Here is a 24,963-nt window from a genome sequence, read left to right on the forward strand (position 1 = left end):
TGAAAACTGTGGTCAACAAATAAATGTGATTTATATATCACCAGTGACCATATAGTGCGATTTCTGTTCTCAGCTACTAGTCTACACTATTTTTGTGGGCAGAATTTCCTGCAGGGCTTTGTCAACAATTGTAACATTCAGTTTCTCCAGTAATGGGAATAAATGATGCAAAATTATCTCTCCTGTACAGCAGTAAAATAAATTTAATAAACCTCAAACAAAACTCACAGTCTCTCGAAGCACATCCAGAATGCCAGATATTGTAGAGTTTGGATCATCATATTCCTGTGGCTGTTCAAATATTTTACCCATTTTGCGTATAAGCCACGCTGCCAGAGAAGTGAAGAGATAAAACTGTTCACCAGGGTTCGTCTTAATTGCAAAGTAGTGCCTGAAAAGCAAAACAAATCTTTTCTCAAGAGATAATACACCGAGAATACCAACTTCGAATATAACATTTATGTGTAATATTGTGTTCTTATTAATTTTGGCATCACATTTCTAATCCAGTATCTTCACATAATGAAAGTAATTAATAACTATGACAATTTTGGAGGGTTAATTCAGCATTTATTATACATACTACTAGCGAACCCAGCAACATTTCACAATTAATAAATATGCATGGAAATTGTATACACATCCTAATCTTCTTCTCCCCCTCTCTCTGTCCATCTTGTCCTCTTTGCCCATCTCCTCCTCCTGCCCCCCCCCCCCCCCCCAAACTGTGTCCGTCATCTCCTCCATGCTCTCTCTGTCTATCTCTCACTGGCTCCGCCTCCCTCCATCTTTACACCCCACCTCTTTTTGTTCATTTCGATTTTCCTCCTTTGTTCCCATTTCCCCCCCCCCCCCCCCCCAAAAAAAACCTGTTTTCTGTCCATCTGCTCTATGACCTTAAGACTTGTTTATAATTATTGCAAATTCATATTTCGCAGTACTATTCTGATCATAAGCCATATACACTATTTTTGTGTCCTCTGTGAAAACTGACAGCAAGAAAGAAAACAAAATTACACATTGTTGTGTACGAAATTTTAAAAAATATATGTAATGAGAAAGAATGTATATAGGAGAAACAAAACTGTAAATTTTCACAGCAGAGCACAGAGTACGATTTTCCTTCTTGCAGTAGGCTTTAACAGGAAACCAGTACACTGTTGTTTAAAAAATATGTAGCACATGTCTGTTTGAATGTCTATTACTGTATCACGTAAGAGTTTAAAGTAAATCAGAGAAGAACTATTGAGAATTTTGTCAACAACTTTTCCCCTTCACGTATTACATACATATTCATATATTTCAAAAATACATGGCCGATGTCTGTCCAAATGCTCATGAGAGCATCATGTAAAAATTTTAAGTATGCCAGTCAATAACTTTTCATGATTTTTGCTAATAATGACGCCCCTTTACATAAGGTATATCTATACTTATGTACCACATACATTAAAAATGTGTAGCCTATGTTTGCCCGAATTTTTGTTAGAGTATTATGTAAATATTTGAAGTAAATTGACAAAGAACTTTTCGAATTCCTGCCAACAACATTGCCCCTTTAGTACATACATACTTATATACCAAGTATATTAAAAATATGTGTAGCCTATGACCATCCACACATTTATTATAGTATCAGGTTCAAGATTTTTGGTAGCATCCTTAAACTACAACCTGTCTTCATTTATAAGCACAGATTTTATATGTCCATACTAATAGTATAAATGCAAAAGTAACTCCATCTGTTACATTTTCACAACTAAACTGCTGAACTGATTTTGAGAAAATTTGCTATGGAGACAGTTTCAGTGCTGAGGAAGAAGACAGGCAACTTCCGAAAGTGTGTAGTACAACATATTTATTGATTTGGAGAATATAACACGAAATATGCAACAATAATTACTTTTTGTAAAACCTATTTACTCTTTGATTTTGGACTTTACTATATTTGTGAAAATGCTTTATAGTTTGATATATTCTGCATAATATGATTCCATGTAATGCATACAATGGTTCTACAATCCTTTATGTGTTTAATCCATACCTCCATATTAAAATCAGTCACAAACTCATCACATTTTAACCGCTGGGCATCATGCGTCTCTTCCAGCTTCTAAGACACCTGAAGACTCACAATGACGGCATCATTTAAAGGCTCTACGACAAACAGAGAGTTGTACCCTTACAAGCGGAATGTTGGAGGCTTTTGGGGAGGCTGCATTTGAGTATGCTCTATTAACTGAGTATGTTAATCACAAATTAGTCATCACAAGGGGATTGGATAAAAAATGTAGGCACCATAAAACGTTAAAATAGAAGGGAGAAACAATTTGAAAGTGTTGAAAAACTCTACTCCTGCACAAATGTAACAAATTGAGGCATTTAAATATAATTAGAAAATATAATGTATGCTTTTAGATGCGACATATATCAAAATAATAGAAACATGTTCTTTATGTAACTACATACTGGCATTGCATACATTTTTATACCTACATCTCTACAAAAATACATACACAGTCATCTAGTAAAATTAACCTGGTGAAAATCCCAAACACTCAAGCAGTACTCAAGATAGGTCACACTAGTGCCCTATATGGTCTTCTACAGATGAATCACACCTTCTTAAAATCCTCCCAATAAACCGAAGTCGACCATTCATCTTCCCTACCACAATCTTCACATGCTCATTCCATTTCATATCATTTTGCAACATTATGCCCAGATATTTAAACAACATGACTCTGTCAAGCAGGACACTGCTGTATTTTTGTCTAAGTCATCCTGAATCATCCTAAAGTCACTCATCTTCAACATCTTCCTGTACACCACATCATCAGCAAACAACTGCAGACTGCTGCCCACTGTGTCCGCTAAATCATTTATATATACAGAAAATAACGGTAGTCCTATTCCACTTCCTTGGGGGACTCCTGACAATACACTTGTTTCTGATGAAGACTCACTGTTGAGGACAATGTACTGGGTACTATACCTCAAGAAGTCTTCAAGCCACTCACATAGCTGGGAACCTATTCCATATGCTCATACCTTTGTTAATATTCTGCTATGGGTTACCAAGTCAAATGCTTTTCAGAAACCTGGAAATGTGAAATCTGCCTCTTGCCTTTCACCTACAATTTGTTGTATATCATGCATGTGAGGAAAGGGCAAGCTGAGTTTCACATGAACGGTGATTTCTAAAATCGAAATGATATGTGGACTTCACCTTTTCAGTCTCTAGAAAATTTATTATATTTAAACTCATGATATGCTTTAAAATTCTGCAGTAAACTGATGTTAGTGATATTGGTCTGTTACTTTGCCAGTCCACTGTTTTACCCTTCTTATATACAGGAGTCACCTGCACTTTTTTCCAGTTGCTTGGGTCTTTTTGCTGGGCAAGATATTCATGATAAATGCAAGCTGAGTAACGGGTCAATGCCGCTGAGTACTCCTTGTAAAACCCCTCCTTTTTTTCAACTCTTTCAGTTGTTTCCCTACACCAGGGATGCTTCTTACTACGCTGTCCGTACTGGACCCTGTGCGATGGTCAAACGACAGTACATCTGTACGATGCTCCTGCACGAATTATTTCATACACAGAATTTAAAACTTCAGCTTCTGTCTTGCTATTTTCAACTGCCTCATCAGACTGGTCATCAAGTGAGTGGATGGAAGCCTTAGAACCACTTAGCAATTTTATATACGACCAGAATTTACTCGGTTTCTATAACCTTTGCCTGTCGTCATTTGCACATTCTCTTTTGAATCAAGAATGCAAAAACCTCTGCTTCCTCAGCATTTTCAAAATTTCATTGCTAAACCCTGGTGAGTCTTTTCCGTCCTTAATCCACTTACTAGGCACATACTTGTCCAGAGCATGGTTTACAATCTGTTTAAATTTTGCCCATCATACTGGAACTAAATTATTGCAATTCACTGTCTATGTGAGATAACTGTTGCGTCTCGCTGATCTTTCAAAGTGCCGCCGTGCAGTTACGCGCGTCCTCTACATGCGGCGCTGTCTGCCAGCCATGCAGCAGCAGCGCCACCTTAGTGGCCAGCCAGCCAGCAGCCGCTAGACTTGGACGCAGTTATGATTTGAGTATTAAAGTGTACACACGTCTTACTCTGTTTACTTGATCTGAGAGTTTCATGTATTGCATCTTCCTTGAAATATATTTGTTCAACTTGAAGTTATAACAATTGGCGACGAGGATGGGATTTTTCTTTTCCATCATTGACCAACATGTTTCCATGGCTACTTAAGAGCAACTATGGCAAAGTCTCATAGAACAGCAAACGCTTCTCACAAATACGATTCGTGATTTTGTCGCGGCATCAAATGCGGGGCATCTCTCGTTGTCTCTACCTACTTTTCCTCCTTACGACGAGACGGCGGAAGACTGGTCTGATTACGAAAAACGTCTTCGACAGCACTTCTTGGAATTTCATGTCGCGGATGAACAAATATGTAAGTCTCTGTTCCTTTCACGGATTTCACCTCAAATGTATCGGATGTTGTCGCAATTGGCTCCTTTGAAAGATCCTGCGTCTTTGTCCTTTGCTGAAATGTGCTCACTTCTGTCCGTCTATTTTCAAAAGCAAACACATGTGGTAGCCTCTTGTGTTGCCTTTTATCGTTGCCGAAAACAACCGAATCAATCCTATCGCGCTTGGGCTGCTGAACTTCACGGCCTCAGTAGAAAGTGTCAATTTGTTACTGAAGTTCACAAAGAATCCTATGCTGATTCCATGGTACGGGATGCTACTATCCGATCGGCGCCCAACAAAGATGTTAGGCAACATGCCCTTCAGTTGGCGAATCCGACTCTAGATGAAGTCCTATCCCTCACTCAGTCTTTTGAAATTTCTCGCGCCGCTGGATCACAAATAGAGGCATGGGGCGACGTAGGGGAAATACAACCTCTGTGCGATGTTGATGAAGCTTGTGGCGTGTTCCCGCCGGCCGACGTGGCCACAGTACGCTCCCAAACGCAGCCTCGGCCTAACCGTAAACAAACCTCTAAGAAACTGCAGCAAAGCCCACGGCAACTTCCTTCACGTCCGCTGCGGTGTTTTACGAAACACTCACGAGAAGACTGTCCACAACGTTGGGCCGTGTGTCACAAATGCAAAAAAAAAAGGGTCATGTGCCATCCGTTTGCAAATCCGACCGCACACATGATGTTCACGAATACGGCGCTGATTCTGTGTTGTCTGTCAATTTTACTTCTTCCCTTTCAGGGAAGTTATTCCTCACTGTCCAAATACTTGGTTGAGATGTTCAGATGCAGGTGGATACTGGTTCTTCTGCCACTATTATCAATACTCAGACGTATCTTCAGTTGGGTTCTCCAATCTTGTCACCTGTCACTAGGCAATTACGGACTTACAATAAACAGAAGATTTCTCTCTTGGGACAATTTGGTGCTGAGGTATCTTACAAATCTGTCGTTCGCACTGTTCCCATATTTGTGGTCGACCATAGTAACGCGGAGAATATTTTTGGTTTCGATGCCTTTCGCGTTTTTGGGTTCTCAATAGACGACTCTGTCAATATTGTCTCTGATGCTATTCTTTATGCTCAATTGGATTCCTTGTCGACAACATTTTCGTCCCTTGGGTTAGGCCATGCAAATGACTTTGAAGCTCATATCACGCTCAAACCCACTGCTCGGCCTAAGTTTTGTCGGGCTCGGCCCATTCCTGTGGCCCTTCGTGATCAGGTAAAATGGGAGCTGGATCGTCTCATTTCTTCAGGGGTCTTACTTCCTGTCACTTCCAGTGAGTGGTCCTCTCCTGTCGTCGTCATTGCTAAGCCAAATGGTGATATTCGTCTCTGTGGCGATTTCAAAGCCACTGTAAATGCTCAATGCCTTATCGACACTTACCCTACTTACCCTATCCCTCAACCTGAAGAATTGTTCACTAAACTTGCTGGAGGCCAGTATTTTTCTAAACTTGACCTGTCAGAAGCTTATCATCAACTTCCTCTCGATGCTGCTTACCGGCAGTTTCTGGTCCTTAATACGCCTTTCGGCCTCTATCAATACCAACGATTGCCATTCAGGGTTGCCAGCGCCCCTGCTCTCTTTCAGCAATTCTTGGAACAATTACTGCTCACTGTCCCTGGGTGTATAAATTACCAGGACAACATTGTTGTCACTGGCTCCACCACTGACGAACACCTTCAAAATCTCCACATACTTTTTCATGTCTTACAGACTGCCGGTCTTAAGTGTAACCTTCAGAAATCAAAATTTTTTCAGGCATCTATCACATACTTGGGGTTTCAACTCTCTCAGGATGGTATTTGTCTGCTTCAGTAAACTGTTGCTGCGATCAATGTCCTTCCTCGTCTACATTTGTTAAGGAACTGCAGGCCTTCTTGGGGAAAATAGCATACTATCACAAGTTTTTACAGTCTGCTGCTTCGGTGGCTCAGTCATTGCATCGCCTGTTGCATAAAAACGTGCCTTTTCACTGGTCCGCATCATGCAATGCGGCTTTCCAGAAATTGAAGACTATGCTGAAACAGGCCCTGTGCCTGGCTACTTATCAACCTGGCCAACATCTTGTTCTTGCCACGGACACCTCTCAATACGGGGTCGGTGCAGTCCTTGCACACCGTTTTTCTGAGGGTTCTGAACAACCCATTGCTTGTGCCTCCGAAATGCTCACGGATGCCCAACGAAAGTATTCTCAAATTGAAAAAGAAGCTTTCGCCATTATTTATGCTCTTCATAAGTCTGGTGTTTTTCTCTATGGATCCATCTTCTTACGAATCACAAACCACTTGTTTCCTTGTTTCATCCATCAACGTCACTTCCCGACAAGGCTGCACACCGCCTCCAGCGTCGGGCTCTTTACTTGTCTTGTTTCAATTATGAGAGTTATTTCCGGCCGACGGCTCAACATGCAAATGCTGATACACTGTCTTGCCTTCCCATGGGTCCTGATCTGGCAATCAATAGGGACAAACTTTTGTGTTTGCACCTGGATGTTGGCGAGCAGCGGGTTGTGGACGGGTTCCCCATCACCGGGGACCGGCTGGTGGCTGCTACGGGTTCTGACCCTACCCTCTCCCGGGTTTTACGTAGTATTCAGAAGGGTTGGCCACATCATCCGTCCGCTAAGACTTCCGATCCGTTGTGGAACTACTACACTTTGCGTTACTGCTTCATGGCTAGGGATGGTGTTATCCTCCTTCCCACCGAAAATGCTTCGCCGCGTGTTGTGGTACCTGCGTCTTTGCGTGCTTCGGTCTTGCGCCTCCTTCACAAAGGGCACTGGGGTGTCTCTCGCACAAAATCTCTGGCGCGCTGTCATGTGTACTGGCCCGGCATCGCCTCTGAAATTGCACACATGGTCGCTGCCTGCGGCCCTTGTGCATCACAGGCAGCCGCCCCGAAGTCATCTTTGTCACTGTGGCCTTCACCTGAGAAGCCCTGGGAGCATCTTCAAGCTGACTTCGTGGGATCTTTTTTAGGTACTTATTGGCTTCTCGTTATTGACGCCTACTCTAACTTTCCTTTCATTGTCCGTTGCACGTCGCCTACCACCGCGGCAACCACCAATGCTCTAGCTCGCTTTTTCTCTTTGGAAGGCCTTCCCTCTACTTTTGTTACTGATAATGGTCTACAATTTGCCTCTCCCGATTTTGCAGATTTTTGTGCCTGTCACAGCGTCATGCATGTCATGGCCCCTCCGTTCCATCCACAGTCAAACGGTGAGGCTCAACGACTGGTCTGCACATTTAAGGCTCAGATGAGGAAACTCCTGAGTTCTTCTGCTTCTTACCGTTTCACCCCTATGGGTGACCACAGCCCGGCTGAGCTCTTACATGGCCGACAGCCCCGCACGCTACTTCATCTTCTGTGGCCTTCCACATCACAGCCGCAGGTGCCTTCGCTTGGCCGGTTCACCACCGACGACCTTGTATGGGTACGGGGATATGGCAGGTGACCAAAATGGAGTCCTGGCCGCATCTTACGACACCGTGGCCGACGCCTATATGAGATCCAAATGGACATGGGTGTTGCAGTGCGTCATTTGGACCAGCTTTGGCCTCGTGTGCTGGCAACGCCTGTTCCAGATGCCGTTACACCACCTTCGGCTCTACCCGACGCTCGGGATACTGGAATCTCTCATTACTCACAACGCAGTCCTCTCACCATCATATCAGTGCCAGCACAAGAACTGACACCACCAGGAGACGTGCCCAAGCAGGAACCAGATGACCATCATCTGTCGGAGCAACTCTACTCGCCTCCTTCTCCTACGGACGCGGGCACTTTGCCCATGTCTCCTGTTATAACAACCAGACTTGCTGCAGTGGGCAGATTGGCGCACGGGGCCCCAGCAGATTCGACCCCCACGTCTCCTGTCATCTCGACCCGTTATCATCGGGGACACTTCCGTCCGTACGGGAAGCTTCCTCCTCGAGACTTTACGGCCAGTCAAACAACACCTACGGATGTTAGCAATCTGCAGGCCACCTCCATCAAGACCTGTGCAAAAAATTCGAAGGGGGGAAAAGTGTTGTGACTCACCGATCTTTCAAAGTGCCGCCGCACAGTTACGCGCGTCCTCTACATGCGGCGCTGTCTGCCAGCCAGCCACGCAGCAGCGCCACCTAAGCGGCCATCCAGCCAGCGGCTGCTAGACTTGGACTCAGTTATCATTTGACTGTTACAGTGTACACATGTCTTACTCTGTTTACTTGATCTGTGACTTTCATGTATTGCGTCTTCCTTGAAATATATTTGTTCAACTTGAAGTTATAACAATAATAACAACTGCTTATCTGCTCTTGCTAGCAGAAACACTCTTCTAGTCTTGTTGACTGATTTATTAACTTTCATAACCATAGTCCCCATCTCTATACTAATGCCTTCTATAAAGCCCGGCCTGTTAGTAGCTACAATGACTAAGATATTTCCGTTGTGTGTGGGCAGCCAAACTTGCTGCTCAAGACAGTTTTTGAAAAACTGTGTTAACAGTTCTTCACGAGACAGTGTGTCTGCATCCCCTGCAATGAATCCATAGACGTGCCAGTCTACAATAGGTAGGTTAAAGTCGCCTCCAACTAATATCGCATGATCTGGGTATTTACGCACGCTGTCAGTAGACTTACTTTCAATCGATTTAAAACTGCCACAGTGGAATTGGGTAGCCAGTAAACACATCCAAAAATCAACTTAGTTTCATCTTGACCCATTATATGCAACCATATAACTTCACTATCAAACTCAATTTCAGCCTCAATGGATACAACATTTTTGTCGACTGCAATGAACACTCTGCCTAGTAAGCTGCCTAATCCTTCCTTCTAATAAACAGTCCAAGAATCACTCTCTACTTCAAGTTTTAGCCAGCTCTCAGTCCCAAGAATAATTTGAGTGTGAGAACTTTTCTGGAGGGCAGTAAATTCAGTAACTTTGATACGAATACTTCGACAATTTACTGAAAAAAATCTGACAGTAAAAATGTCTTTCCTCTGAAGATGGTCTGATGTCCCTATCTGTGCATAGATTGACGAATGTTCGAATACCTCAAACTACCCCATAGCCTAAAAAACCTTCATGTGCACTCTGTAAGTACTCTGTATATACATACATTTACAGGTACTGGTGCCTGTAACTTTGATGCTCCGTAACGTCGTTGGGTGACATTTCCTGACATGGGTTCCTATTAAAAATATCATGTACTCCCTCCCCTCTAGAAACTCTAGAAGTCTTCACTGCTTTACTCAAAATTCTTAGAAATTACTCTAATAAACATTTTGAGACACAAACGCTACATATTTTTAATATATGTAACATATAATTATACATAAAAAATATATAATGGATGAAAGTTGTTAGCTAATATCTCGAAAAGTTCTTGACTGATTGGTTCAAATTTTTTGTGATGCTCTTATAAATGTTTGGGCAGGTAAAGGCTGTATTTTTTATTTTTTTATATGTAATATATAAAGGGAAAATGGTATTAACAAATATCTCGAAGTTCTTGATATATATTTTTTAAGCAATTTGCAGGTTTTCTATTAAAACAAACTGCGAGAAAGAAAACTTTTCATCAACATTTTCACAATTTGTTTTAACTACAGTAGCGGAGCATTTATATGATAAGACAGATGGGTTCCCTCAAATATATCCTTTGTCCTCATATATAATTTTAAACAAAAATTGTACACATAATTATGTGCTGTTTCTTTTTGTCCCTCTCAATTGATTTCAACAGAAAGTAGGAAAATAGTTTCTATGGCTTATTGGCTTATGATCAGAATACTACTGTGGAATCTGAATCATCCAAAAGTTGTAACACTACCGATCCGCAGATTAAAACTATGCAAAATACTTTCATTGAAACTACTGTCCACACAGATCCAGCAGCTGGAAAGTTCTCCCTCATATCCCACATACCAATGATATCAACCATTTTCCCATTAATTTTAAGTGAATTCAACTTCCAGTCATTGTTTTGTTTCGAATGAGAGTAAACAAGGCTCAAGGTCGGAGAGAGGGTGGAAGAGGAGGTGGACAGAGAGATTGGGGAAGAAGGAGATTATGAAGTATATCCAGTTCCCAGACATATTTAGCAATTGCAAAACATTTCTGCATCCACTAATAATAGGCGTCGCCTGTGCCACATCTCCAGAGCAGCAAGTTCCATATTTTGCTTTTCCTGCATTTTCTTATTAGTTTATACGGCTTACATTTTGAGCATGTTGTTGTATTTAAGATGTTTAATTATGTGTTTTGTATATATTCAGGCAGTCGGTAGGGCAGTAGTTGCTCATTTGTTTGTTTTGAAGACAAGCGACTCTCTGATTCAGCCTAGTTAACAACTCAGTCCAGCTCCAGGCTCCACCTGTGATACATCTCCAGAACAGCAAGTTACATATTTAGCTTTTCCTGTGTTTTCTTAGTAGTACATATTGCTTAAATTTGATTCATGTTTTTGTATTTAAAAGGATTAATTTCTTGGTTTGTAAGTTTATACTCAAACAGTTACTTGACTATCTGTAACTCAGTTGTCATTTCTTCTGAACAGCCAGCTACACAGTTCATTAAGGTATTAGTATCCATTGGTGACATTTCAGGAGGGTAACAAGTTGCATATCTAGGTGTCTGTCAACTTTTATAGTTTACTTCTTCAGTAAGTCTTGCTAGGACGGGTAGGATATGTGTGTGCTGTGTGTGGATGCAGGAGGAGCTGGCTGCAGTTCACGAACAGTTAAATGTGCTTTTGGCTACAGTCAGCTGCATTCGGGCTGCTGCCTTGGGATGTAGCAGTGGCAGAGAACCTGGTGTGTCGCATGGGACACCTGGGGTGTATGTTTCACCCACTGGCTCTGCTGGCAAGGCATCTTCTAGTGTACCCAACACAGTGGATCTGCCGTCAAGTAGGGTGATTGGCAGGATGTAATGTGTTCTTTTCACTTGAGGCGGAGAGCGAATGTGGAGGGGCTTGGTGTCTGGCCTTGCCTGTTAACCCTATGGGTAAGTGGGTGACCATTCCTTTCACAAGGTCTGAGCAGGCACACGTTGGCAGGGGCTTGGTAGTTATCAGGAGCTCCAACATTAGGCATGTCACACAGCCCCTTAGGAAGACAGCATTTGGGGCTGGAAAGAACGCCAATATGTGCTCGGTATGTCTGCCGAGGCCATTATCTGAGCTGTGGAGGTGGGCTTGCCTGCAGCTATTTGGCACCAATGACGCATGTCACATGGGTTCATTGGTTCATACAGGCAGCTGGTGGAGTTGCTATTGACCTGTTGTGCAGGCTGCAAGCAGAGCTTGCTGTTTGCAGCATTGTTTCCAGGGTTGATGAGGTCCTTTGGTTTGGAGATGAATGAAGGGTCTCAACCAAAGGCTTCAACGACTCTGTGACGGTCTTGGGTGCAGATTTCGAGACCATCATCACCAGGTGGGAAATTGTAGGACACCCCTTGATACGTTAGGGATGTGCTACACAGAGGAAGCAGCTACTCCGTTGGATAAGGATAAATGTCCCAGTTTAAGGTAAGGGTTCCTGTACTGGAAATGAACGAGTCAAAATAGAGGAGATGTGTTTCACACTAGCGAAGATGAACAAGTGCTCATAGCTCTTAAGGCAGGCATTTTAGAGCCCATGTTTATTACCCATTTTTTCTTGTTCTGTTCCATACTAGCATCTATGAAAGTTGCATACACCACATTCTTAGCAACAACAATACTGTTACATGTATTCCATTGTCAGAGGTATCAGAGGTATGATTTTCACTTGTAACTTTCGACCCATTCATTTCTGAACCAGGGACCTTAACCTCAAATTGATACATTTATCTATTACCACCAACCTTGAAAGTCTGTAACATCATAATAGAATCCTCCTGCATATACAAACATTTACAGGCACTGGCACCTATAACTTTGATGATCTGTAGCATCACTGGATGTCGTTTCCAGGCCTGGTTTCCCGTTCAGAATCCGGCACGGTTTCCTGTTCAAAATCCTATGTGATCACTCCCCTCTACAAGTGCGCACGCACGCACACACACACACACACACACACACACACACACACAGAAGCATGCACTAGTGGGCACTCATGTAGACTGCAAGCATACTTTTTTTGTTATCAATTTTTTTATGTTCTTCACAAATTGCACCTTCTAAGCTTTTTACACCAATTAAGGCCACATACACATGGTCTTTTCCGAATGTACTTCTGACCAAAAAGCGATTCTATTAGCTGCAGTTGAAAGTTTTTGTTAATAAAGGCATTTGCATTCTTGTGGAGATACTTCCAACAAATATTTATTTATAGCTAACCGAGAAGTGAGCAGGGTGTCTACGTGGACAAGAAAAAAAAAATCCCGTATATTTCCCAGATTTCCCGGTTAAAAACACAATTTCTCCCGGATGAAATTACATATAAAGCGGGTGAAAATACATCCATGTTAAGCAACAGTATACTTTCCCTCGGAGCTGTAAAACCTATCAGTCCTTTGAATAGTGAAGGTCTTATACCGGCTGAGGACATCCCAGCACTTTAGGAAACAGGAAAAACAATGCGTTTGGAAAGATGTTTGATGCGAGACAATATGGACAGAGTTTATTTTCGTATTGTGAAAGTATATACACAAATTCCACAAGTTACAGCACGGTAGCTTCCGAAGCCTTAAAATAGAGATTGCATTGAGCAATGCACTTTTGTCAGCCAGTCATAGCTCATGTCACGTGATTTCGCTAGCGAATGATGGCAGTTATTCAGAGCACGAGGCCTACGAGAAAGACAGGCCGCGGCGCGTACGTTACGAACGTAGGCCGAGCTCGCTCAACTAAGCAAAGTGCATTTCTACACCAGTTAACTCGTAACTAAATGTGTATGTACGAACGAGAATTGCATTGTCTATTGGAATCCACTATTATTAGTCCTACAATGATAGGAAGTCCGTAGGCCTACTAACAGGCTCTAATTTGGCAATTAAAATCATGCCAAAATGATTATCACTTGAGTAAGGCATCACATCTTCTATGAAAGGAGAACTGTTACGAAGAAGAGACTAAATGCTGTAAACGAGTGGTTATACCATTTCTATCGAGAATTGATTTTAAATTTTGCTGTACGAACAGTTATCAGTAAGACTTCATAATAACGAATTCCAGTACAAGATGAAATTCTTGTTAGTATGCACGCACCCGGTTGCGAGTTAACAGATTTAAAAGCGCATTTTGCCCGCTGAGTTAAGGGAACGAGCGAGCTGAGGCCGTTCTTTGTGACGTACGCACCGCGGCCTGTCTTTCTCATTGGCCTCGGTCAGTGCATAAGACATGTTATGTACTCAACCACTAGCAGCATCATTGTTAAGTAGCAATACCATACAAAGACGAAAGGTTAATGGGTTAAAGTAATGTAAGTACACTATATCCTCATGAAAAGCTGAACTTTCACATATAATATTGGGCATTAACAATGTTTGCTGTTTTTTCTCGGAGGGCGTGGTTAGGCAGGAACCTAAGAATGCTTCGCAAACTTAACTGCTGTATTTGATGTATTTCATACATATACTTTCGTATTACGCAAATATGCAGTCCAAATGCCGCTGCGAACTTTCCAAAACGCGTTGTTTTTTGCTGGATTTCGTTTCCTAAAGTGCTCAGAAGTATAAAACCCCTAAACTTTCCATAAGCCGTTTTCCAATAACACAATTTATTTAGTTTTTATTTCGTGACCATTGCTGCAGCGATTTAGGAGCACCTTTACAAAGTGGAGTTTATACTTACCTGTATTCGGTGTCATGTTTTCTTGAAGAGTGATGCATCAACTTTTACATTGTTTTTATTCGAAAATCTGAATATACTGCACAACATTTAAACACCCACTGACGTAAGGCTGCGAGCACTCACAACAAGGTCTAGGGATCTTTGAGAGCATTCTGCGTTCTGCCTGACTGGGACTGGAGTGGCAATGAAGGATGGGACAGAATAGGAGTCACCACAGCATCAGCTGGTCAATGCAAAGCGATCCAGTGACTGGATGAAGTGTGAAGAGACATCGCTGCGAGCTGAGGTGAGATGACGAAGCCAGCAATCGATCACACGAAAGACGAGCCATCGCTTTGAGCAGCTAACATCGTTACATGCCTGCTCAAAATCCCAATACCGTGAAACGCCATAATAATACAGCCACTGTTACCGTGATTAAATACAAATAAAACAATTGCCGTTTATACATTCAATGCCAAAAAATATAACTTGGTATACGTAAAAAAAAAAAAAAAAAAAGTCGAGGCAGTATTACAGGAAAATACTAGCTGGTAAATAAGTGATAAACAAAAACATTACGTAAGTTGGTCAATAATTAAAGAAGAAAATTCTGGAGCAAGAGTCTTGAAATACGAGTTTATTGAGCCGAGTAGCATGTCCTTCAAACGATCATAGACTACCGTGTAGCTAGCATGTTTCGGGTTGTTTTTGTGCTCTATCTTTGCAACAAACACTTGAAAATACTGAAGCAGTTACTAGAGCACACCCCGCAACATTTAAGTTCTCCAGCCATCGGATCATGCAAATCTTCAAGGGCAAATGTTCCGATTCAATGGTCCAAATATACAGAGCTAGTCTGGAATGGAAATCCTTAAACAGGTTTTACAAGGCATATACAAACTGAATTATCATCCAGAATGTTTCCTTTATTGTGGACTTGATTAGCAGAAAAATATGGAGAGGGTGCTTGCAAGTACGTCAAAGAACAGCAAGAAAACGTAACGTGAAGACAACAATAACAGCCGAACAGGGTTTATTACGTTTCTAGGTATGGAGGGATACATAAAAAGCGACATTATCAATGTACTGGATGTCAAGTAAAACCATATTTTAAAATTAAGTGGGTAAATCATTCCTCTACAAGTAAATCAACATTTACGCTCCTATACAATCTAGACTTTAAATTAAAATCGGTATATGTACAACGGAAGGTCTACCAAGTCCTGAAGCACTTCATAAATTTTACATACAGTAGAGCGCCTCGGCTGTAAAACAACTGGGAGGCCAAGTCATTCGTAACCGGCAGACTTCATAACTTAAAAATCGTGGATGGGAGACGAGAGCAAGCAACCAATAGCAGCCGATAGAGAGAGAGACAGAAAGAGCAAGAGAGAGAGAGAGAGAGAGAGAGAGAGAGAGAGAGAGAGAGAGAGAGAGAGAGAGAGAGAAGCCTCATGGTAAGGAATAAGCTAGAACAAAAAGGTGTAGAGAGAGAGACAGAAAGAGCAAGAGAGAGAGAGAGAGAGAGAGAGAGAGAGAGAGAGAGAGAGAGAGAAGCCTCATGGTAAGGAATAAGCTAGAACAAAAAGGTGGCGAAGCCTTCAGAACTTTGGTCTTTCGTCTTTATAATTGAGTTGCTGTACTGTACATGTAAAATTAGCTAGCAACTTGCAACAGATTACTGGAGTAAGACTGGTTGATAAGTCTTGTCATTCATAGTTTCTTAAAGGGTCAACAAACGCAGCACTACTAATAATACCATAATTAACGCCGATTGCTGCTTGGCAGAGACAGTGTTGTCAAATGTGCCTCGCTCGATTTTCAAATCACACAGTCTGTCACTAGTCAGTGTGCTCGGCTCACCTGTTGAATTCAGTTCAGCGAACGTGCGGGGCACAGTTTTATAAACTGACAAGGTAGGTAACACTAATTGTGTCATATTTCGTTATGCGTAATAACGAGGAGCAGCCTTATTTACATCCATCGTTCCTCTTTGTCCACCAACGATCACTGCGACTGCGCCATGTCGATTGATTTTCAAGATAGCTGGCTTTCAGATCCAGCATTCAAGGACTGGTAGGTGAAAGTACCTACAGACCTTTATAGTGCTAAATGTGGATTATGTCCAGAGACCATCATTAACATCCGTACTGAAACCTGTCAGTATCTCCAGGCTTCTTCCATGTATACAACCTTCTTTTATGATTTTTGAACCAAGTGTTAGCTATGATTAAGTTGTGCTCTGTGCAAAATTCTACCAGGCGGCTTCCTCTTTCATTTCTGATCACCAATCCATATTCACGTACTACGTTTCCTTCTCTCCCTTTTCCTACCGCTGAATTCGTCACCCATGACTATTAAATTTTCGTCTCCCTTCACTATCTGAATAATTTCTTTTATTTCATCATACATTTCTTCAATTTCTTCGTCATTTGCAGAGCTAGTTGGCATATAAACTTGTACTACTGTAGTAGGCATGGGCTTCGTGTCTATCTTGGCCACAATAATGCGTTCACTATGCTGTTTGTAGTAGCTTACCCGCACTCTTATTTTCTTTATTATTAAACCTACTCCTGCAGTACCCCTATTTGATTTTGTATTTATAACCCTGTATTCACATGACCAAAAGTCTTGTTCCTCTTGCCACCGAACTTCACTAATTCCCACCATATCTAACTTCAACCTATCCATTTCCCTTTTTAAATTTTCTAACCTACCTGCCTGATTAAGGGGTCTGACATTCCACGCTCCGATCCATAGAGCGCCAGTTTTCTTTCTCCTGATAACGACATCCTCTTGAGTAGTCCCCACCCGGAGATCCGAATGGGGGACTATTTTACCTCCGGAATATTTTACCCAAGAGGACGCCATCATCATTTAACCATACAGTAAAGCTGCATGCCCTCGGGAAAAATTACGGCTGTAGTTTCCCCTTGCTTTCAGCCGTTCGCAGTACTAGCACAGCAAGGCCGTTTTGGTTAGTGTTACAAGGCCAGATCAGTCAGTCATCCAGACTGTTGCCCCTGCAACTACTGAAAAGGCTGCTGCCCCTCTTCAGGAACCACACGCTTGTCTGGCCTCTCAACAGATACCCCTCCGTTGTGGTTGCTCCTACGGTATGGCTATCTGTATCGTTGAGGTACACAAGCCTCCCCACCAATGGCAAGGTCCATGGTTCATGGGGCTGGGGGGTTAGTGTGTTATTGGGGGGGGGGGGGGGGGGAAAAAAAAAAAAAAAAAAAAAAAAAAAAAAAAAAAAAAAAAAAAAAAAAAAAAAACTAGTGTGCACCCGTTACTACGCATCGACTTTTCTAGGCAGTTTGACGGCAGCTAAGCTACTCGAGTCCTTCAAGAAAAAAATTCCCGGCGAAACAATGAAAAAACTTTTACATGTATCGACGGACAGCCCAAACGTCAACTTCGCGTTCTTAAGGGGACTTAAAAATTTTTTGAAAGAAAAAGAAGGAGTAGACACTGTTTTACCGGAAATTGGAATGTGTGGGCTTCACATTGTTCATGGTGCCTTCAAGTCCGCAATTCAGGAAACACAGTGGATGATAATTCAGTTTTTATGTGCCTTGTACAATCTTTTTAAGGATGTCCCTGCCAGAAGAGCTCTGTATATTTCGACAACGGAATCGGAACTGTTTCCCTTAAAGTTTTGCGCTATCCGATGGCTGGAGAATGTGGAAGTTGCTGAGCGAGCTCTAGTACTGCTTATGTTTCTGCGAATATTTGTTGGAAATCTGGAAGAAAAAAACAAACCAAAATGTGCTAGATACAGAGTAGTGGAGGATCACCTCAAGGACAAGCTACTTGGTCCAAAAATTGCCTTTTTCAAGACTATTGCTGGAGACTTGACACCTTTCCTAAAGGATTTCCAATCCGATTGGCCGCTAGCACCATTCCTCTACTCTGCTTTGACAGAGATAATGGAGACAATGATGACACGATTTGTCCAGCCGACGAAGATCTCGCCGTCAGTTAATTTGGACAAAGAATCCAATCTTTTGGGTGTGAACCATGTCAAGATTGGGTTCACTGTCAAGAATGAATTCAGAAAGTGCAGGTCTTTCACAGCCCTTGAAATCGCTAACTTCTGGAGCGAATGCAGAAGAGAAATGATCAAGCTCGTGTCAAAGGTGATGGAGAAATCTCCCTTACACTTTAGGCTGACAAAAGCTGTAAGCTGCTTTGATCCCACAATAGCGTGCAGGGAGGCTGGTCCCAAACGATTTCATTCCTTTCTACAGATTTTGGTGGAGAGCAATTGAATGGACGGTGTATGTGCCAATAAAGCAGAAGCGCAATGCACATCTGTTGTAGCGCAATGCACATCTGTTGTATAGAAGAACTGCAAAACAAAATTCGAAACATTCAACAAAAAGGAGCAACGGCTGGATGAGTTCTGGATGAAATGTCTCAAGAACCAGAATGCAACGTGCCACGAGCTGCAGAAGGCAATGGAAATCGCGCTCACTTTGTCGCACATCAAGCAGCTGCGGAGCGAGGATTCTCGGTGAACAAAGAGAGCCTCTTCGAGAATATGAGGGGACAATCTGTAGTTAGCAGAAGACTGGTGTACAATGCCGTCAAGACACACGGCGGAGTCCAAGGAGTGCCTACAAAAAAGTCCCTTATACACTCTGTAAGAAACTCATGAGATCGATATGCTGAAGACCTAAAAAATCAAAACGACAAGTCATCCAGGAAAAAGGATCATCTGACTAAAGGAAGATTGTTGATGCAGAAATAAGGCAGCTTAAAGAGAAGAAGGCAAAACTTGAGGGGACCATTCAAAACGCTCAGATAGAGCGAGAATCTATCACAGAACGAATCAATGCTCTCGCACACATCTCCAAGTGAGTTGTTCTCCAAGGTCAATTCCTAAACTTTTGTAGTCTTGTCTTCCTCAGTTGCGTGTAATATTACAGTATATTGATAATTTTTACATATGGACCGTCTGACAGCAACTGAATAAAACACAATTTTAGTGCCATACGCGTTTCGCCTTTATTTTCTGCAAGACATCATCAGTGGCCTGGAATATGTACAATGTTAGCTATTTTATTTACATTTTTGTCACTGTGCTTATAGGTTATAAACAGTTCTGGTGGTTGGTATTTCCTATTAAGTAGTAATGTTTTGAACTGTACTTACAGATTGCGTAGACTGTTTCTTACATATTACGCTCCTGTTGCATTTTTGGTGTTGTTCTTCTTCCTATGAGCGCCAATTTGCTGTTTTTCCACATTCCACAGCACTATGCACTGAACGCTTGATTTAATGCAATGTTTTGGTTTCTGTTGCCGACTGTCAAATGTTTTTGCCAAAGATCGAATATTACTGCCAAACTTATGAGTGTAACTATTGAAGTATCTGTGGTCTGTTTGTGTATGCATTTGTGTGTGCGTTTGTGTATGTGTGTGTGTGTGTGTGTGTGTGTGTGTGTGTGTGTGTGTGTGTGTGAGTATGAGTGTTTTTTGGTGTGGTATTAATTTAATTTAATTTTATTTTATTGTATTTATTTATTTATTTTTGTTTTTGTCCTGTGTATGTGTGTGTGTGTGTGTGTGTGTGTGTGTGTGTTTTGGTGTGATATATATATTTGTGCTGTGTGTGTCTGTCTGTCTGTATTTTGGTGTTATGTAATTTATTTATTTGTTTATTTTTTTTTTTGGGGGGGGGGGGGGGGGCTGTGTGTGTGTGTGTGTGTGTGTGTGTGTGTGTGTGTGTCTGCCTGTATTTTGGTGTTTATATACGAGGGTTATTCCAAAAGTAAGGTCCGGTTATAAAAAAAAAATCAAAACTAAAATGTTTTTTCAAAACAATTGTTTTATTTACATTCCTTACATCTTTATCTATTTTTCTACATAACTTCCATACTTATTTAAACATTTGTCACATCGTTCAACAAGCTTTTGAATGCCCATGTTATAGAAATCGGCCGCCTCTGACGATAACCAGTCCTTAACTGCTTCTTTCACTTCATCATCTGTGTCGAAGCACTTGCCGCCGAGAAACTCCTTTAAGTAACGGAACAGGTGGAAATCACTTGGCGCCAGGTCCGGACTGTAAGGAGGATGGTCCATCCGTTCCCATCCAAATTTCTTGATCAGAGCTTGCGTTTCATTTGCAGTGTGGGGTCTGGCATTGTCATGCAACAACAAGATTCCAGACGACAAAAGACCACGTCGCTTATTCTGGATTGCACGTCGAAGTTTAGTCAGGGTAGCGCAGTCGGCGGCTTTATTAATCGTTGTTCCTCTCTCCATAAAGTCGACTAACAATACTCCACGTCTATCCCAGAACACAGTCGCCATAACCTTACGTGTTGAGATTGTCTGCTTTGCCTTGACCTTGACTGGCGATGACGTGTGACGCCATTGCATTGACTGACGTTTAGAATCTGGAGTGATGTGAGAAACCCATGTCTCATCCCCTGTGACAACATTGTCTAAAAGACTGTCACCTTCCTTATGATATCGCTCCAAAAAATCAAGAGCAAAAGCCATTCTTTTCATTCGTTGGGGCTCAGTAAGCAGCCTGGGAACCCAACGGGCACACAATTTGTGAAACTTCAAATGTTCAGACACAATTCTGTACAAAGTTGTTCTACTCACATTCGGAAAATGCATGTCTACGTCTGTAATAGTGAATCGGCGATCTTCACGAATTTTTTTGTCAACCGCATTGACCAAATCGTCTGAAATCACTGATGGTCGGCCACACCGTGGTTCATCGTGCACATTATCCCGTCCTTCATTAAAAGCTCGCACCCACTTGCGCACTTTACTGTCGCTCATTATGTTAGGACCGTACACTTCAGTAATCTGCCGATGGATTTCCGCCGCTGAATTGTTTCTTGCAGACAAAAACCGTATCACTGCCCTTACTTCACAATCGGCGGGCTGATCAATTGTCTTAAACATTGTAAAGTGACACTGTGAACTACACTCAGCAACAGTAACAAAGCGAATGGCGGCGTTTGACGCGCAAGGCTTGCCGGGAGTCGGCGCGCATGCGTGTTTTGTCATTGGCGCCAAATTTCAATAGTTACGGCGAATCGGACCTTACTTTTGGAATAACCCTCGTATATATATATATATATATATATATATATATATATATATATATATATATATATATATATATATATATATATATATATATAGAAAGATGATGAAACTTACCAAACAAAAGCGCTGGCAGGTCGATAGACACACAAACAAACACAAACATACACACAAAATTCTAGCTTTCGCAACCAATGGTTGCCTCGTCAGGAAAGAGGGAAGGAGAAGGAAAGACAAAAGGATATGGGTTCTAAGGGAGAGGGCAAGGAGTCATTCCAATCCCGGGAGCGGAAAGACCCACCTTAGGGGGAAAAAAGGACAGGTATACACTCGCACACACACACATATCCATCCACACATACACAGACACAAGCAGACATTTGTAAAGGCAAAGAGTTTGGGCATTTTTTGGGCAGAGATGTCAGTCGGGGCGGATGTACAGAGGCAAAGATGAAGTTGAAAGACAGGTGAGGTATGAGCGGCGGCAAATTGAAATTAGAAATTAGCGGAGATTGAGGCCTGGCGGATAGCGAGAAGAAAGATTATGCTGAAGGGCAAGTTCCCATCTCCGGAGTTCTGACAGGTTGGTGTTAGTGGGAAGTATCCAGATAACCCGGACGGTGTAACACTGTGCCAAGATGTGCTGGCCGTGCACCAAGGCATGTTTAGCCACAGGGTGATCCTCATTACCAACAAACACTGTCTGCCTGTGTCCATTCATGCGAATGGACAGTTTGTTGCTGGTCATTCCCACATAGAACGCTTCACAGTGTAGGCAGGTCAGTTGGTAAATCACGTGGGTGCTTTCACACGTGGCTCTGCCTTTGATCGTGTACACCTTCCCGGTTACAGGACTGGAATAGGTGGTGGTGGGAGGGTGCATGGGACAGGTTTTACACCGGGGGCGGTTACAGGGGTAGGAGCCAGAGGGTAGGAAGGCGGAATGTTTCCCTCTATTTTATATATATATATATATATATATATGCAACAGTGACAATATATATATATATATATATATATATATATATATATATATATATATATATATATATATATTATGTTATCATTTCCTTTATTAAGTGTAGTAGGGAGCCTGTGCTGATGTGTGTTTGTTCATTTATCACATGTTTGTTTTCTGCTATGGCTTTCTGGATGTGGAAGTTTTCTTGCATTTGTATAAGGTGTTTGTCATGGTTGCTTATTCTCATTATTTTCATTTCTTGTTCCATGTTTGTAGGATAATGGTTGTAGTGTTTTAAATGCTCTGCAAATGTGGAATGGTTTGTTTCATACTTCCAACATCTGATATGTTCTTTGTATCTTGTTTCAAAATTCCTGCATGTCATGCCTATGTATACTGCATCACAACTTTGACATTCAAGTTTATATATTCCTGATTGTTGGAATTTGTCCCTCTTGGTAGCTGGCTGGCTTAGGTGTGATTGAAGGGTTTGCCCAGGCTTATATGCTATTTTGAAGCCCTGTCTCTTTAGGATGTTTGCAACTCTGTGTGTTAGTTTATGTGTGTAGGTCATGGTATACCATCTGGTTCTTTTCTGTGTGGTGTTGTCATTGTGTGTGTTTGTTGAGTGTGTTTGTAAGTTTTCAGCTTGTGAGTTCTTTTGTATTGTGGAAATGTTGTGTTTGTTTTTTATTTGTGTTTTTATTTTTTGATTGAGCCTGTGTACCACATGTGTGTCATACCCGTTGTTCCTAGCTATTTGTATGATTGTGTTCATTTCTTGTTCATAGTTTCTCTTGCTGAGTGGGATTCTGTTTAATCTATGTAACATGTGTCTTAGTGCTGCAAGTTTCTGGCTGTGGGGGTGGTTGGATGTGGAATGTATTATTGTGTCCGTGGCTGTTGGTTTTCTAAAGATGTTAAATGTATGTTTTCCATTTTCTTTTTTAATTGTAATGTCAAGAAACTTTATTTGATTTTCTTTTTCTTTTTCAAGTGTGAATTTTATGTTCTTATGAGCTTTGTTTATTTCTGAATGGAGTTCATCTATTTTTTCATTTGGCTCGTCTACCAGACAAATAATGTCATCCACGTATCTGTACCAATATATGATTTTGAAACTTTCACTTGTGGTTATCTTATCAAATATCTGATTTTCAAGGTGACTGATGAAAATGTTTGCTAGTGTTCCTGATATGGGCAGTCCATCAGTTTGTAGATAATATTCTTCCTCAAACTGAAAGTAGTTTTGTTCAGTTGACAGTCTGAGCATATCTGTTATTTCTTTTATTGCGTCTGTGGTGAGGTTGCTGGGGGTGAGAGATTTTGTTCTATGATTTCTATTGTTTCTGTGATAGGGATGGAGGTATACATATTTTTTATATCGAATGAAATCAGTGATGCTGTGTGTGGTACCTGTATGTTCTGTATGTTTTCTATTAGGTTTCCTGTGTTTATCACTGTTCTGTTGTTTTCTACTTTATAGTGTTTTGTAACTAACTTTTGGAGGTGTTTGGCTATGCGGTATGTTGGGGCTTTCTTGAAGTTGGTAACAGGTCTCATTGGCATTCCGCCTTTATGTACTTTCGGTTGACTGCGGAGTGTTGGTGCTTGTGGGTTTTTCTGTGTTAAGTAGTATTTCTGTTCGTCTGTGAGTGTGTGTTCAATGTTTTTCAGTGTTCGTTTCACTTTTGCCTGGAATTGTGTAGTTCGATCTGACTTCAGTTTTTGTATTGCGTTGGTGTTTATGTATTCCTTGGTTTTTGTGATGTATTGCTCTTTATCCATGAGCACTGTTACATTTCCCTTGTCTGCTCTTGTTATTAATACATTGTTGTTTGTTAACTTTTGTTTTAACCTTTTCATAGTAGCTGCTTCTGTTTGGTTGTTCTTATTGTGTGTCTGCTGTGTTTGTTTTATTATGCCTTTTATTTCTTCTTTTACTAGTTCTCTTGTCAGTCCTATGTTTATTTCACAATTATTTTGTTGTTCTTCACGTGTAAGGATGTGTTCGGTTTCTACTATGAGATTTTCTATGTATTTATTGTTCACTTTGCTATTGGTGCAGTGTTTCAAACCTTTTTCCAAAAGCATTTTTTCGTTTTCGTGTAGTTCTGTCTCTGTTAGGTTAACTAAGCGTGGATGAAATGTGTGTTGGTGTTCATGTGCTTTCACATTTAAAATGTAAATGTATTTTTGCGTCTTTTTTACTGTTAGTTTCATTATCTTGTGTTTATGTTTGTTTTGTAAATGTTTCATTGCTATGTATGTGTTGTGCTCAGTTTTTTCTACTAGTGCCATGAAAACTGCGGCGTTTCCTACGTTTTTTGCCAATTCTAGATGAGTCTCATAGAGCATCATGTTTAGGTGCTGTTTTTTCGAATAGAGCATCTTAATTTCATGTAGTAACCAATATCGTTCTGCGAATGATTTCGACTTTTGTGCCACTGTAGAACTGTTTTTAACCTTTACATTAATGTAACTTGGAATTAAATTGTTCTTCTTGCATGTTCTCTTGAATTTTATATGCTGTATCGTCTTATGGAGTCTCAGACGTATTTTCTTGAAGCTGTTGTACACGTCGACAGGGAATGCTTGACATAGCTGTATTGACATCTTCAACTTTTGCAGTCCTGTCTTCCTAAGTTGTGTGTAATATTA

At 41.3% G+C, this 24,963-nt stretch overlaps 1 protein-coding gene across 2 annotated transcripts in view; it reads right to left on the reverse strand.

Moving 5' to 3' along the window:
- The window catches only part of LOC124619778 (intraflagellar transport protein 57 homolog), a 172,496-nt gene that overhangs the window by 110,949 nt on the left and 36,584 nt on the right, over positions 1–24,963 (reverse strand). For both annotated transcript variants that reach the window (XM_047146365.1, XM_047146364.1), the window contains exon 3: positions 229–391. In XM_047146365.1, the coding sequence (XP_047002321.1) occupies positions 229–391 (163 nt within the window). The remainder of the gene's footprint in view (positions 1–228; positions 392–24,963) is intronic.

This window comes from Schistocerca americana, chromosome 6, assembly GCF_021461395.2.
Source record: "Schistocerca americana isolate TAMUIC-IGC-003095 chromosome 6, iqSchAmer2.1, whole genome shotgun sequence".
NCBI classification, from domain to species: domain Eukaryota; kingdom Metazoa; phylum Arthropoda; class Insecta; order Orthoptera; family Acrididae; genus Schistocerca; species Schistocerca americana.